The sequence below is a fragment of the Leguminivora glycinivorella genome, chromosome 9 (assembly GCF_023078275.1).
Source record: "Leguminivora glycinivorella isolate SPB_JAAS2020 chromosome 9, LegGlyc_1.1, whole genome shotgun sequence".
Taxonomy (NCBI): Eukaryota; Metazoa; Arthropoda; class Insecta; order Lepidoptera; family Tortricidae; genus Leguminivora; species Leguminivora glycinivorella.
In genome coordinates, this window is record NC_062979.1 from 23,905,195 (window position 1) to 23,922,644 (window position 17,450).

At 38.5% G+C, this 17,450-nt stretch overlaps 1 protein-coding gene across 3 annotated transcripts in view; it reads right to left on the reverse strand.

Annotated features, from left to right (window-relative positions):
- LOC125229891 (calmodulin) overlaps positions 1–17,083 on the reverse strand; it is a 35,927-nt gene extending 18,844 nt beyond the window's left edge. Inside the window, exons 1-2 of one of the 3 annotated variants that reach the window (XM_048134829.1) lie at positions 16,934–17,083; positions 10,335–10,509 (exon numbers count right to left, since the gene is read on the reverse strand). In XM_048134829.1, coding sequence (XP_047990786.1) covers positions 10,335–10,509; positions 16,934–16,936 — 178 coding nt within the window. In that variant the 5' untranslated portion in view covers positions 16,937–17,083. Of the gene's footprint in view, positions 1–10,334; positions 10,510–12,070; positions 12,162–16,385; positions 16,550–16,933 lie in introns of those variants that run through there. The other 2 variants (XM_048134830.1, XM_048134828.1) reach the window with 2 other exon arrangements.
- Between the last annotated feature and the right edge of the window lie 367 nt (positions 17,084–17,450).

Below are 17,450 nucleotides of genomic sequence, written 5' to 3' on the forward strand. Positions count from 1 at the left end.
TAGAACTTGGAAATGATTATTGATTAGGTAAGTTATTTTAAGGGTCGGATACTGTTAAAGCGAGACTAGTTTGTTTTAAAATACGCTTACATGCATTTTTAGTTTTTTACTGAAAGAGAAACCACAACGTCTGGGTTAAAACAATAGATTAATTATTGCTGATGATTTATCCAAAACGTTTTATTACAAGCACTTTACACTCATGAGGTGCGTGGGAGTCTGTTGCAGTTGGCAACCGCACCTCCAGACAATGTCTGCGAGAACGAATAACGCAGAATAAATACGCAAAACGGCAAATTGTTATGACAGCCTTGTCAAGGCGACAAATAGCCTTCATAATATGAATATTATGTATAGTCTAACTAGCAGTCCATTACATGGTACTTAAGTTTGGTTGTGGGTGTGATTGTTTTTGGAACTTTCACTAGACACTAGAATAATAAAATAAATAAGTATTTGAGCCTATATACGCCCCACTGCTGGACATAGGCCTCTTCTCTGGGTTCGGGCTATAGTCCCAACTCCCAAAATATCGGGGCGGATAGTGTGGAGGTGGACCTCTATCCGTGAGCTCGGCGTCGGCGAAAGCTGGCGCGATACCGCTCAAGGCCGAGCAAAGTGTCGTGCTCTTGTGTTGGAGGCCAAAACTCATTTTGGGTTATCACGCCAGCCAAGTACCTAATTAAGGCCCCAATGCGGATTGCGGACTTCACATACCTACACCTTTTTATTTCATAAAATAAAATAAATGATGAACTATTTCTTAGAAGTAAAACACCGGAGCGACAGGCGTCTCGGCATAAAATCCGAACAATACGAACACGTACGAGGCAAGTTGCTTGAATGCTTTCTACTTATTATTCATTGCTTTCCCGTCAGGTCGTATTTGTTCATCCTTTCTGCAACGCGCTTTACAGTTTGCATGCAATTTTAAAACCTGTTCACTCTACAACAAGACTCGAAATTTTATTAAACCTACGAATTGTACATTCGTATGTTTTATGCTTTATTTCAACTCAGTAAGATGGTTTTACAGTTCTTTTCGTGAAAAAACACGCTACTGTGTGATGTGGTTGACATTAACGAGTTAATGTTATATTATTATGCAGATCGAGCTTCAGAATACGTAGAAAATATGACGTGATTAGGCTCGTGAAATGAAAATTACCATGAAAAATTGGCGTGACAAAGGTTACGTCTGGTAAGGACTTTTGTCAGGTTCAGAATGGCTATTTTCTGCATCTATATAAGCGATGTATGCCTAGATCTTATGGCCTAAGTACAAACATTTATTCTGAAAGTAGGCCACAACACAAGCCTTTTAGAAGTCACGCATATAATGCTCTTTATTCTTGGAATGCTTTCTATGTCAGACCAAAAACCGAGTTTTTACCCAAAATATAATGTTTTTCGTTTGAATTCGAACCTTAAGGCAGAAACATCGAGACATGTCGAAATCTCTTCAGGCACACCCGAAAGACTCCAACAGCTTTTTGTCTAATTTTGGTCTAAGCATTTTTTTAAGCTGCAGCCAAAACTTCGTTCAGGGCCTCTACGTGTCATTTTAGCCTCTAATTTTAGATAACGAGTAATATTACCTAGATGAGTAATACACGAGATAAGAATACAAACGATCAGTCATCATTGCGCTCGAGTGTGTCATTAAACCATAATCCTATACTTTCTGTATGCACTGCACATCACATCTAAATATACTGGTGGTGCGACTAATTAAAAAGACAATTGTAGTTGTCGATGCTTAACACTAGCGGACACGATTAATTGTGACATGTTAACTGAACCTACGTAGTTGATACATGTCACGGCTTGTTACGGTTAGGTTAGGTTTCAACTTTTAGTTCCTGTCAGTTTTAATATTAGCACTTAAACATGCTCAGGCTATTATTATTATATTATATTATTTTTACAAGCTTTTTTATAAAAAAATCTTATGGAAAATTTAAGTTAATGAAAACTGTCTAAAGTACTAAAATTGTCTAGAATACTCATTATTCACTAATCTTAGGGACCGGCCACATCAGAGCGTCGCGTGTCTCGGGGCGCGCAACGGACGTCCGCGCCACGCCACCTGAGTGTAAATTAATTCAAAAAACGTCTCCTCAGTACATTTTGTATAGGAAGGACGTAAGACGCGCCCCAGGTGGCGTGGCGCGCGCCGCGCCGCTTGGCGGCGCGTTTTACGTCCTTCCTATACAAAATGTACTGAGGAGACGTTTTTTGAATTACACTCAGGTGGCGTGGCGCGGACGTCCGTTGCGCGCCCCGAGACACTCGACGCCTAAGTGGGGACGCTGCCTTAAGTCTTATAAAGTATCTCCCTAAAAAGGGACCCTTGATTTGCGCACTGTACAAATAATGTTACCTCCTCTCAGGTATGAAAATGATTTGAGAAAGGATATTTTTTCCGGTTTGTCTGATGACGTCATGACGTACACGTCATTCATATAAAACGTCACTTTGACAGACTGACACATAATGTGTTTACCCAATGGCTGTATTGTATCATATTTTATTCTAAATGCAAAGGGCCAAGGACGTATAATTTTAGGCAGGTCATTAATATTAAAATATGTTTTTGTAAACATGCGCAGTATGCGTCAGTTATCCTGGTAAGCTAAATAGACGCTATTAGTCCAAATAATGTCACTAATGAGTTTTAAATTGCTATGCTTTTGTTTATTACTGAAACGAACGCATACATACACATTACACACATACTACCTTTCAGGAAATGTTCGATAACAAAGGAAGCTTGTACAATTTTATACGTATTTTAAGAACAGGATGCCAAATTGAATATGCAACAAGAAAAGTGCGCACGGACACCGGTTGTATTATAATATTTATAATGTATCGAAATATAAGACAGACTTCACACTACATAATCGACCTTACGCGTTATGTTACGGCATTCTACTTATAAATTGTCTGTAACTTATGCTATCATTGCTAGTATTAATAGAGTATGTCAACCAGTTAATGTGTATTTAATATCTTTTTCCCCTCACTAGCTCGGAAACACGTGTTTTGCCCTTTAATACCAGCGGGTAAAAACGCATTTTATCCACTAGTGGGTAAAGTAATTTGTCCTTGAATAAAGTCAAATTAACTGCTTTAAAATTGATAAAAGTAGGTGAATCTAGTAATAAAGATGATTTACCACCTGTGGAACTACTGGAAGCTGTGATAAACGCATTTTTTGCGTTGTAGTTTCCTCGCTATAGTGAGGGGAAAAGTTTTGTGTTACACTCGGGTGCAAATGTATTTTACTTCTCGTGTGTTAAAAAACTCGCAAGTTCAGGATTCTATTTTCGAACCACTCGCTTCGCTCGTGGTTCAACTATAGAATCCTTTCACTTACTCGTTTTTCAATTCCACACTCGGCGTTAAAATACAACTTTGCCCCCTTGTATAACAAATAACTGGGCCATTTTATTCAAAGTTGTCCACCCCGAAAAAAGTTGATATGAAAATGAAACCGATAGAAATTTATTAAAAGCTATTTTTATAGATTCTTTAATAAATCAATTTATATAAAATATAGAAGGTTCACTTGAATTTTAAGTAATTAATGAAAAAAATATGTTTTTGTTGAGTTGAGGAAAAGCGAGTGTTCCGTTCCGCAACCAAATTTAATCGCAGATAATGTAAATATAAAAGGTTTGGGAATTTTACAATATGTTTATTATTCATTCTAAAATAACAAATGAAGAAATTACACTTTTATTTTCACATAAATGCGGACTACTATTTTTTTAAACCCATATATATATCCGTTCCGTTACTTTCAGTACAAAGTAGAGGAGAATTTTTAAGATTACTATACTGTTTCAAAAGTTTATAGGATGCCATCACTTGTAATCAATAGTTTAAACGTTACTATTTCAATATAAAATAACGGAAACGTAGTTTAATAACAAATTGTATTTAATTTTTGCAAATAAAACTATTTGAAACATGGGACAGTAACGGATCTGACTGTATGGGTAACGGATGAAAGCTAAGGTCTCGTCTACACTTGAACGTGAGTACCTAAGACCTCCAAAGCATATCGCGCATAATGACTAAAACAACCGGAGTGTGTAATCCGTGATTGATTACCATATTTTAGATGAATTAGTTTTAATTCCATACGTTTTTCTTTTATTTCCCGCAATAAAATTAAACTAAAACATCACATTAAAACCACATGAATACCGCTTTATACTTCCATTCCGATACGTTTTTCTTTCCGCCTATACGAAACCAACGATCTAGTATCGGATCGGAAGTAACGGAACGCTACCTCCGGCGATATTTTACTTAATTATTTATTAAATAATCACAAATCTTGCTTTTAATTGGCTTATTTGGTTTCAGTATTAGTGCTTTGTTTTAGGAATCGATGTTAAAAGGTTGCATATTACGTATTTACCCGCAAATTTGGTTTCGGAAGGTGGAATGAGAAAAAGTTACCCCTGAGTACGAGCTACTTTGATTCGTGTTTGGCGGCAACTGGCAAATGCAAGATAGCGGTATTGAGTAGTTTTAAATTAATTTTGCCAAGCTGAATAAAATGCTACCAAATGTTAGGAACTTTCTTTTAATTTTAACAGTCATTCTGCGGTTTCGGAATGGAAAATTCCACAATTACCAGATTCCGTCTCGGCAAATTATACTTAATTTTAAATAGTACGTTTATTTATTAACATGAAATATTTTATAACATAATAGCGTATAACTCAATCTTTTCAAATTATGCCGTCATCAATATTTAGTACAATTAGTTGTAGAATAAAATCCATAACAAAAACGATATTTGACGTGGGACAGAAAAAAATTGCCCATTTTTTATCACATTATAATTTTTAACAAATACATAATTATAATAAAAATTTAAATGAATATTGTAAATTACTGTCAACTAAATTTGGGTTCGAATAAAAAATAGTCTTCATTAGTTTAGACTCTTTAAATACGCTAAATATTATATCAAAAGTATGGGACAAGCCAAAAACGGGGTGGACAACTTTGAAAAAAATGGCCCAACTATTACAATTTCTAAAACCTGCTACGTACTCTACGTAGGTAACATAGTAATTAGTATACAGATGCGTCGTCGCACTTTACATAATTATTTAACTTACATTTTACAACTGTAATCAGTTAAACGGTTAACCCCAGGTTAACAGAACAACTTAACTCCGGGTTTAGCGTTTAATCTCTGGTTAGTTGCTAACAGGAACGTGTCACTTAAAGACGTGTACACTTGTACATATATTTTTTCATCACACCCGCACTTTAAATGTGCTATTGCGCGCAGGCGGAGCGTGAGTTATAGAAAAATCGTTCTCCCAAGGGAATAATGAAATTTCTTGTACCGCACTTAACTTTTTTACATCTATTTACATATTTTTTGCATTGCGAGTGTGATGAAAAACATTGTGTGTAACTCGGGGAGTATGAATATTACAAACTCGAGTCTTTAAATCGCTCCGGCAAGCCGTCGCGATTTAACTTACTCTCGTTAGTAATATTCAACTTCCTCCCCTTGTTGCACAATGTACTATTGGCATGTTGGCTTGCAAAATTTGGCTGCGAGCGTCCTGTTCACTCATGGAAGCGGTCCGTTGAAAATGAGCTACGAGCGGCTGGTTTGAGCTGGAGCGCAGCCACAAGGGTCGCTGAAGATAGGAAGGCGTGGCGCGAGCTGGTGAAGGCCCTTTGCACCTCTGGGGTGCCTAGGACTACAACATGTTGGCTTGTAAAGATGTTTATGAACTCGATCATACTTAGCAAAATATTTACAGCAGAGCCGACTGATAAGGCGTATCATGGTGTGCCGGCTTACTACAGCAAACCACCATATCAGTTCCTGCATTAACAATATTTACTGTTGCGAGGCACCTCAGCGTCAGGCACTGGTCGTACCAAGAGCCATGAGCTCATCGCACATCACTTACGGCTCAGCCACGACATTGGTCTAAACGCGACAGCGGGGAGCGGCGGCCATACATTGGAGCGAGACACAGCGATGGGACTTTTCATTCGCACGTATGGCTGCCGCTCACCGCTGTCGCGCTTAGACCAATGTCGTGGCTGGGCCGTTACTCGCTTTTGGTATGATCAGTGCCTTGATTGAGCAAATGAGCATGGCGGATTTTTTCATCAGTTTCATCACCCACCGCTGTGTGAGTGAGTGATAGAATACTAGGAACACATAACATTCAATGGGTAGGTATTAGCGTATTTTTTTTTGTATTTACAGCAGAGCCGACTGATAAGGCTTATCGCAGTCTGCTGACTTGCTATAGCAAACTATGATATCAGTTCCTGTATTAATAATATTTACTGTAGCAGTTTAATTTGTCTTGTTCATAGCGAACTTTCCAAGAGAAGGATTACACTTTCTTGTCTAGTAAAGTTTTTGAAATCAAGGAAAGTATTAGGATATAATGTCAAATACTCAAATGTATGATTATTTTTATAATTAAACAATCTTTACGCGATCTTAGTATAAAAAGGCGTCTACGCTCTATTGCGAGTTGCGACTGAATCAATATATCAAATATCACAATGATACCTAACTACATAGCGTAGTAAGTATTTCATTACATTTTGTTTCACTATATCTCGTAGGTTCAACAAAACGGTTTACTTCTTATTTGGTTAGCCAAGTCAATATTTGAGTATCACGTGATTACAATCACATGTAGGTGTCACCTACATGCCCCGTTTGTTTTGTTTTTAAGAGAACAAAATGTACACGGCAACTGTTCACAATTCTTCTCATTTTGTACAAAAACAAGTATATTTCACTACATAGTATAAAAGGAAGTCGCTTCCCGCTGTCTATGTTTCTGTCCCTATGTATGCTTAGATCTTAAAAACTATGCAACGGATTTTGATGCGGTTTTTTTAATATATAGAGTGATTCAAGGGGAATGTTTAAATATCATGAGCCAAGATGGGGTCGGTGGCTAATTTGAAAATAAAACACATTCTCCTTGTTAAACTCAGGGGAAAAACTATCTCCATGCCAAACCATGGTATTGCTTTTAAGCTATGACTGCTTCTTCGTCAACAACGGATGTTACGGCCTAGTATATGACACGAGAAGAGCTATAAGCTCGTACAATGCAAGCGATGTGCCACCCGACTTACAAATGCGAACTCCGCAAAATGGTTGTGCATTCTTTAGACATCAGTTATTCAGAGTTTATTCAAAACTAGTTTACGAGTGACTCTTTAAAACTCCAAAGAATATTTAAACAGGGCTTTCAAAGCAAGATAGCTGTTAAGTCTTTAGTAAAAGGCATTTTTTCGCTTTGACGTTACCTTTTCCCATTGGTTTTTTTTTTAAAGGCAGATGCAAAATCGTTGGACCCTTGAGTGTTCGATATTCGCAGGGGAGCCTAATAAAGGAACTCGAGGGTCTTGAGACGGTTAGCCGCCATTTTGGACGCAAACAGCTGAAATCGGTTCATAAATGCGATCACGAGGGAATTATTAATGACATTCGCATGTTGAGATTGAAGGTTTTAATTAATCTAGATAATTAATTAATTATATTTTTTGATATTATTAATTATCGGACTTTTACCACAAGTTTTATATTCAAGATAATAAATTTAAACTTTTAATAGCCAGCAATTTACAACCCAATCTATCATTAATGTCATCATCATCATTTCAGCCCTTAATCGCCCACTGCTGGGCCAAGGCCTCCCTATTCTTCCATTTTCCCGGTTTTGAGCTGCAACTGTGGCCATTCTGTCAGTCCAAGTTATCCCGCCATAGGTGGCGAGGCCTGCCGGATTGTCGGTTTGACCAGTAGCCCTCCCAATCCATCATTATCTTGGCCCAAAAATCATACGGTAGACATGACAAGCCCATCTTTTTATAACTAAAAGTAATGTTTGAGCAATAAGTTCTTAGTGCTTGCTATTTAAGTGGCAGGCCTATAAGAGTCGAGTTGCTATAAGCATTAGCAATTATCGTATTGATAAGCAATCTTGCGATCAAGGACGACTGCCAAGCGCCTTAGTCTCGGGTATTATACACCTTTAATAGCCTAACTTAATAGCAGAAAACCGCCCGTGAAAAGTAATCATGTAGCTTACTAAACAATAAAATTATATCTTAATGAAACACTTAAACGATTTTTAATATAGCTTATTATAGCGGTCTGCGAAATGACAGTAAAGTGGCTATCCTTTTTTATTATACCTAAATAAATTAGAGTTACTGTCAAAGTAAAATGTGTAATCACAGTGCATAGACTGCCATCTCTTGACACAAACTTAAAACTTTTGAACCTCAGTTTTGACAATTTGGCCCATATTCTTAGCTTGATATGTTTTAAAATTTCAAATATTAATATTAGCGCCATCTAGTTGAGCTTACCCCAAAGGTGTAATGCCATCTAGGCCACCGTACCTTTTTCTGTATGGTACTGAGGTACGTTTCTTTCTTAGACTTTATCTGTTTATAGGGAGTTATATATTATGTCTTTGGTATGGTGAATATCGAATAGACGAGCTACACACGTGTTTTAACATTCAAGGTCAATAATTTTACATTCCTATAAACGCGTGACTAAAATTCAATAGCTAAACGAATGTGACGCGTCCTTTGGATTCCATAACATCCGCTGTATTTTAACAATTTGATAAATTTGACACATACGTGATAGGTATTTGTAAGGCAGCGTTCCCACTTATGCGTCGCGTGTCTCGGGGCACGCAACGGGCGTCCGCGCCACGCCGCTTAAGTGTAATTCAAAAAACGTCTCCTCAGTACATTTTGTATAGGAAAGACGTAAGACGCGCCCCAGGTGGCGTGGCGGCGGCGGGGCGCGCGCCGCGCCGCTTGGCGGCGCGCCTTACGTCCTTCCTATACAAAATGTACTGAGGAGACGCTTTTTGAATTACACTCAGGTGGCGTGGCGCGGACGCCCCTTGCGCGCCCCGAGACACGCGACGCATAAGTGGGAACGCTGCCTAAGTGTGTAAACAAATAGGTCTAACACGGGAGTGGTGCCACAATCCGCGCAAAAGACTACCAATTCTGAATTTTATTACCATATTAATACAACGAGCAAACGCATTCAGTCAAACGTGAGGTAATCGCGGACAAACATACATACAAAGTGCGAAACAACCTTTTACAAGCCGAACTCGAATTTGTACGATATTTTTTTTAAAAAGGGTCATACAGAAACTTTCTTCAAATCGGTCTTACAACAGCGTCAGTTTTCTCTAACCCTCGATTTAGTGAGCAATTCGATTCAATCAATTTTGTAACATGGTGATAATATGTACGATAATAAATACGGAATTTTACTTCACAATAAATCGATTGAGTACTTGTTTCTGACTCATTCATAAGTGTTTAAGACCACGTACGGTATACGGAGAATCGTATCAGCAACGCTATCTTAAGACCTGATAGGCATCAGAATATGAAATAAACTATGTAACTAGGTAAGGTAGGTATTAATTGTTATTAAGTAGTTAGATACCCAAGTTATCGAAGGTTAAAAACGCCGCATTAACTTTCGAGTTCGTTCCACTAGAAAATATTATAAGATTATTTGCGCAGACAAGTTTAGGTATCATCCTCCGAACTCGTCAATCGTTACTTACTATACCTGTCTATGAAACCTCAATAATAATTTCTGATAAAACGTCGTGAGTTCTTTCACATGGAGTGTACAACCATACACTAAGCCGTCTAGCCTCCAGAACGCTCCACGTGCGGTTACGTTAAGCTCTAGTGGTGAAGAATAGTACTTACAGTACGCAAACATGCTTAGTGTCAAAACATACCAATAACAGCCGCGGTTACAACTCCAAATCTGTGAAGTTATGTCCTAGAGAAAGGATATCCAAACAGAGCTGTTCTCATGACTCACCGTCCGCGTCGATCATGTCTTGCAAAAGTTACAATTCTGCCTCTGTGGGGTGCTGTCCTAACGAACGTAAGAACTGTTGGTCCACCGTCCGCTGTCCTATCGAGTGTTTGGGACTGTGAAGTCTTGAGCCAGAACTAGCTGTATATTAGGCTATGTACTCACCGTCCGCGTCAACCTCGTTGATCATGTCTTGTAACTCGGCCTCTGTGGGGTTCTGTCCTAGCGAGCGCATGACCAGCTCTCAGGCCGTCATTCTACTGAGCTGTAGGTATATTAGGCTAGGCACTCACCGTCCGCGTCAACCTCGTTGATAATGTCTTGTAACTCGGCCTCTGTGGGGTTCTGTCCTAGCGAGCGCATGACCAGCTCTCAGGCCGTCATTCTACTGAGCTGTAGGTATATTAGGCTAGGCACTCACCGTCCGCGTCAACCTCGTTGATCATGTCTTGTAACTCGGCCTCTGTGGGGTTCTGTCCTAGCGAGCGCATGACCGTGCCCAGCTCTTTGGTCGTGATGGTGCCGTCGCCATCCTTGTCGAACAGTGAGAACGCCTCCTTGAACTCGGCGATCTGTTCTTCTGTTAGCTGGTCAGCCTGGAAAAGGTGATATTAGGGTTATAACAGTTCATTTCGTTTTAACAATGAGTGATTATTGTTTATTGGCTGGCTGACTTTGATATAGCTTTAACTTGCGTTATCAACGCAATTTCACCGTAATCCTAAATAATTTTCCACATTTTAGATTTTTTACATTGTAGTACAACGCGCGAGACACAATTTTTAGCAATTCCTTTGCAAAGACACTAGTAAACTAAGAAGACCGTCTAATAATTAGCTTGTATAAAATAAAACTATATGAATAAATTGAATAATTGAGATTTTCCAATGCAAAACCTAGGTACAATTCATCAAATCATACCTAAAGATGTCAGAGCAGAATAATAGGTAAATAATAACCCAGACCATTAAATAACTATTTTCACATTTCAACGAAGACTTCAGTTTTTCTTATCAAGAATTACTACGTCATTTAGTAATTAACAATGCAGATGAAAATTCCAAGAAAAACAAGACCAACCCTATTAACAAGATAATGGCATTTTTCAACTTCATCACAGATAACAAACACTTAAGAATTAATCGAATTGCAGATTAAGAAACTGATGAATGACGACGTAGGTAAGCATCAGGAAAATAAACCAAAAGAACATGATAGGTACAAAATTGTTAGCAGGAATTGCCCTGTAAAGAATTCGGACGTTTCCAAACCAGTTTATAGATTGTACATATGTAATTAGGCGAAATGGAAGTCGCACTTTCACATAAAATTCCTTATCAGCTATGATTGTACTTTTTGAATGACACTTCCGTAGTGTGTCGCTTAACTTCAAACTTGGGTAAATCCATTCTGCTATAAAGTTGATTTATCTTTCAGATCAATATTATATTTTTTATATAATCAACCTTAAAAAAGAATGGATTTACCAAGTTTTAAGTTAAGCGACACGAGTGTTAGGGATCATCCATTAATTACGTCACACATTAAGGGGGAGGGAGGGGGTCGACGGAGTGTGACAATGTGTGACAAGGGGGAGGGAGGTGTCCTAAATTTCGTGACGTCACATTTCAAAATCTATCATAATCTAAGGGTTAAAAGACGAACTTTAAACTGTTACTTTATGAAAACCTCATAAACATATACAAATACAGGATGTTCGGTAACCGGATGAAAAGCCATTCGTTTTATACATATTTGTCATTCGTTTTTGAAGTACCTATCAAGAGAGCCTTATCTGCTGGTGTGGTGAAGAATAATTTAAGTACATAAATGGAAATAAGATTGATTTCAAACCGCTGTTTTCATTCAATAATTTCTACGTGTAAATTTGCAAAATATGTGACGTCACACTAGGGAGGGGGGAGTCTAACAAATGTGACTAGCTGTGACAAGGAGGGGGGGAGGGGTCAAAAATCATGTTTTTTAGTGTTACGTAATTTACGGATGATCCCCTGATGGTCAAAAATCGCAAGTGAGGGTGAACCCTCACGCTAGAAAAAGTTTTCACCAGAAATTGTTAAAAAATCAGCCTGACAGAAATGACAGTTTATATCACATAAACGAGAAGTTAAAAACACAATAAAATAAAATACATACAACCATGACGACCATCGTCAGGACCGGAGTATTAGAAACAGAGCGAGTCGTCGCCAGATATCTGATAACGGACTGATAACACAAGTAATTACTGTACGTCACACTGCGGTCTTTGATAGTACTGCTGCATCGTTATTAATGTTATCATCTTTTATTTTGATAATTTCGATAGGAACAGGATTATGTTACGATTGTTGCAAATTTCGGAGAACGGGTGTTTTTGAATTACCTAATACGAAATCTTTCAAATATGTGCGGTGGCGAACAATAAAATAAGGCTGAATAATCGTTTGCGAAAAATGATGACCAAAAATTACCTGTGTCAAGAAACTTATAAAACTTATAAATCATAATCACTGCATATTCCCAATGAACTACAGCATGGGGTTCTTCAAAAAACCGGCCAAGAGCGTGTCGGGCCACGCTCAGTGAAGGGTTCCGTAGTTTTCCGTATTTTTCTCAAAAACTACTAAACCTATCAAGTTCAAAACAATTTTCCTAGAAAGTCTTTATAAAGTTCTACTTTTGTGATTTTTTTCATATTTTTTAAACATATGGTTCAAAAGTTAGAGGGGGGGGACGCACTTTTTTTTCCTTTAGGAGCGATTATTTCCGAAAATATTAATATTATCAAAAAACGATCTTAGTAAACCCTTATTCATTTTTAAATACCTATCCAACAATATATCACACGTTGGGGTTAGAATGAAAAAAAATATCAGCCCCCACTTTACATGTAGGGGGGGGTACCCTAATAAAACATTTTTTTCCATTTTTTATTTTTGCACTTTGTTGGCGTGATTGATATACATATTGGTACCAAATTTCAGCTTTCTAGTGCTAACAGTTACTGAGATTATCCGCGGACGGACGGACGGACGGACGGACGGACGGACGGACGGACAGACAGACATGGCGAAACTATAAGGGTTCCGCTTAGTTTTATCTTCTGCACATTTTGCGTATTTATCATTTTGCCTGTTGTTACATTTTGCGCGTTGTGTACATTTTGCGGCCGAGGGGTTTCCATCAGGCGGGCCGTATACCTGTTTGCCACCGATGGTATAAAAAAAAAATTATAACATATTTTACTGATTACTTGTAATAATTTATGCAGGTAAAGCGACTATATAGTCCAGTCTAATAGTCCCTAGAGTTCAGCAAACAACTATTTTAATACAGCAATGAGTATAAAGTTTTTAATTAAGACAGGGAAGTAGCACATATTTTTAATATAATTTATTACAACGTTTGGTTCTTAATTAATTGAATTAAGGAAAAATAATTATAGGTACACTCAGTAACGGAATTAGATTACAACATAATGAGGGGAAAATCCATAATGAACAAAGATTAAAAAATTGTTTTAAATTGGGTCAAAATATTATTAAGCAATAACTGTAACTTAGAAACTAGGCTACTTGCCTTCTAGTCAAATCAGCCTTTTTTTTAAGAACTGTCAAAACGAATTTGACGACTTGCTAATATGGAATTTATATGATCGAATTGAGTGACGTCACGGTCAACTCAGTTACTTCATATATTTCTACCTGACTTGTTAAATAGAAATTGGATTTAAAAATAACTTCTGTCCAGGTTTTTCTTATAATTATCTGATGCTTTATTTCATGCATGGTATAAAATATTTTATTTTAACTACAGTCAAGTTCCCTATTGTTTATAACTTGTGTCCCTCCTGCTATTTATCCTTAACTGAACATTTTTCTGCTGGTTTTAAGAATACATGTAAAATAGACTTTTCCCCGTGTGGTGTTGGGTTGAGAATTTCATCACCCCCTTTCTTCCTGCCGGCGTATCATTCTTCCAATTTTATCACTTATCCACGTGGAATACGTGGATAAAGCATCCGTCACGCTTTAGCAAGTATGTCAGTGTGAGAGTGACAGATGTCTTCTTCTTCTTTGTCGTATCCTCATGACTGAGGGACGTGACGAATGTGGATGCTCTTCACCAGTTGTCTCCACGCCACTCGATCCTGGGCCCGGTCTGGGTCTGGGGCTGGGACAGATGTCTTATCCACGTGGATAAGTGATAAAATTGGCAGCATGATACGCCGGCTGTGGGTGTTGTAGAAGTCAACTGTGGGATTTGGGTTAAATTGTGGCTTAGGCGAGAGGCTGGCAACCTGTCAATGCAATGTCACAATTTGTATTTTATTTGTTTCAACCCCTTTTTGCCAAGAGTGGCACTGAAACTTAGTAGTTCATGTGCTCTTACCCCTTTATGGGATACAGGCATGATTATATGTATGTATGTAAAATAGACTTTTAAACTGTACCTGCACCTAAAATAATTTAATCCCTAAGTTTAAAGCATACAGCAGTAATGTTTTTTATTCTACATAATGAAACAAGCACACAAGAGTCACAAGTCATATTGTTAAGGAAATAAGCTTACAAAAAATCTACATGACAAAATATACCAGGAAAATTGGTATTAAATTCTTGTACGACGTTTTTGTAGAGGGGAATTGCATTACACACACCACTCAGGTGTAATATCTAACCTAATCTTCTGGTAACATACCTTGAAAGAGAACAACAATTTGAAGACTAACCAGATTATGAGAGAATTGGACGCACTTGTGTAAACGGGAACCAACCAACCAATCAAAAATTGTTGGATATCAAACTTTATTATTTAAACACTAGGTAAAAATTTCAATGAAGATTTCATGTCAGTTGGTTCCTGTTTCCAAAAATACATCCAATCAAGCAACGTAAATGAAATTAAAAAGGATTTGCTGCATCATGCTGGCAAATTGCATTTTTACTGTCTTCGACAAGTCAAAAATGATGTATGCATCTAGAAGAGAGGTTACTAGTGTGTTTGGCTGTGGCTAAAAGTTCAATTTTTTTATTTAATTCCATGAATTCATATTGTTATCTAGCTGTGATAAAATAAATTGATTACACATTCCAAATGGATCATTATCAGTGTAACAAATGAGTTATTATATAATTTAGTCTGATAATACTTTAGGAAAATTTTAGTAAATGTTGATAGTTTTAGTTTTCAATCCAGTTTCAATTGACAACCTTTTGGCCTGGTGGGTGACCCTGCCTTTGAAGCGTACAAGAGGAATGTTATCCTCATGAGGCTTAAAATATACAATCTAATTAGAGTGCAATGCAATCTAAAAAGAAATATCTATCATAATAACAAAATTATTCCAAATTTATTTAGACATGGAGGTTACAGCTAATACAAACAGACGGTACTGCAACTTGTATGTGTGCAATTGTGCATGCACTTCCAGTTCATCTGTATAGACCCTTAATTCATGTAATAATTCTACAATAGTCATTATTTCTTTTGCTTTAATCATAAGATTCCTCAAATTGTTTTACGGTGGAAATAGACAATGATTCACTAAAAACAATTCTGGCTTGTCACAAATGAGCATGCTTAATGGTTGAATCATGCATGATATATTTACATGATTATGTTTTTAGCCATTAAATATACATTTGAACCAACAAGTTAACTTCAAAATTATACTGTAAGTGGGTTAACCTTTTGACTGCTGTATTACAACAAAATTTTTGCTATCAGGGTTTGAAGCCACAATTTTTGACAATCACACACATGAAAGGATAAAAATATAATTAGTGCCACTAAAGTATACATAATAATGACTAAATAATACCTTATCTGTAGTACTTGGCTGCATCACCAGTGATTTAAACAGGAGTACAAACCCTACAGTTTAGGTTATGTTAAGACAATAGAATTGTCAAAGACTTCTACAGTACAAAAACTGTCATTCTAAACTACAACTGGTACAATTATCTGCCCAACAATTACAACCATCAAGAATAATTGTCAGTACAACAAAAACTAGCTTTATCTGACTCTCACGACTGCCATGAAGTTAACATAACAATCCTCTGACCTTCCTGTAACAATGTACTGATATCTTTTGAATACATTTAGTTGTAAATAACAATATGATGTCAAAAGACTGGTAAAGCAAATTGTATTAGGAAACTATGCCCAGTTCTACATATTGGCTTGTAATATGAATCACATTTCCAAATAAGCTGACTATTTACTGGCAAGAGATGTTCACCTTGGATTGCAAGTTTAATGACCATGACTTAGGGATTGTTATTATTGGTTTTTTAAGAATTAAATAGCCAAATATAGGGATGAGGAGTAGTCAGCAGTCTTCCACGACACAGAAAGTTCTAAACAATACGTAACGGTTTGGAATAATGGCAAAAAACCGGCCGCCTCGCATGACAACCAAACGTCAACCCATTTAGCCAAACAACTTTTCCACAAACATTACCATTGTTCAGAGCCGCGAGTCGCTCGGACGACGAAGATACACAGCAGAACTAGTTTTAATAACGAATTGCGTATGAATATATCGGTTTGAACAGTGCGAGCGATGAGTCAACGGGCGTTTGACAGTTGGGCCGTCCGATCGATCCGCCGCTTAGGGCGCGACGCAGCCTCGTAGATTCTTGCACGGAACCACTTGTTTCACACCGCGAACGCCATATTAGAGCTTCTGTTGACCAGATTTGACAGAGAGCGACGTCACGACACCGGCACCACCTACGGAACTATGGCGACGGTTCTCAAGACAGTAACGGTCGTTCGCGGACTAACGTCCCGGTTCCTGACCGGGCCCGGTCTCCCGTTCGTACCAGACCGGCCGCCAGCCCGGCGAAATTGGCGATCCGCAATGCGGTAAAAAACGGCCGTCACAATAATGGAGGCCGTCATCACTATAAACACCGATACACCACATTCCCGAAATATGCCCTGATCCTGGTGCGGAAAGATCCCCCGAATTCACTTTATACACCTCCGAACGAAAATAACACTCACCATTGTAGATTAACTTGGATTATCTGGAGCTACACTAAAAAAATCACAGACTACGCCGCAAAAGCGACCGCACGGACCGACGGTTGAAACGATACTGCCGCCCCCTTTCGCGCGAGCGGCTGCGCCGAGAAACTCCCGACGGCGCGCTCCGAACTCGGCCGCGAATCGTTCCGAATATCGTATTCGATTCACCGTATTTTCATATCCGATTTCCTAGAAATCGTTCGCACTGCACTATCACTATAGTAGTTTTCTTTTAGATGCGGGTCTCGCGAACGTGGAAGTCCATGTCTCGGGACGCACGGTACGGGATTAGTTTTGATCCGCAAAGGATAGTCGGTTTTATATCGGGCGGGTGCGGGTCGGACGGGCGGGCGGCGCGCGCCGATCGGCCGGGGCGCACCTGCAATGCGTCACTGCGGGCTCGAGCGGGACGTGCGGCAGCGATGCCGAGTGGCGAGCGCAGCGCGGGACCTCCGCCAGCGGCAGCGGCAAGCTCGGCCCGAGCTGCCCTACT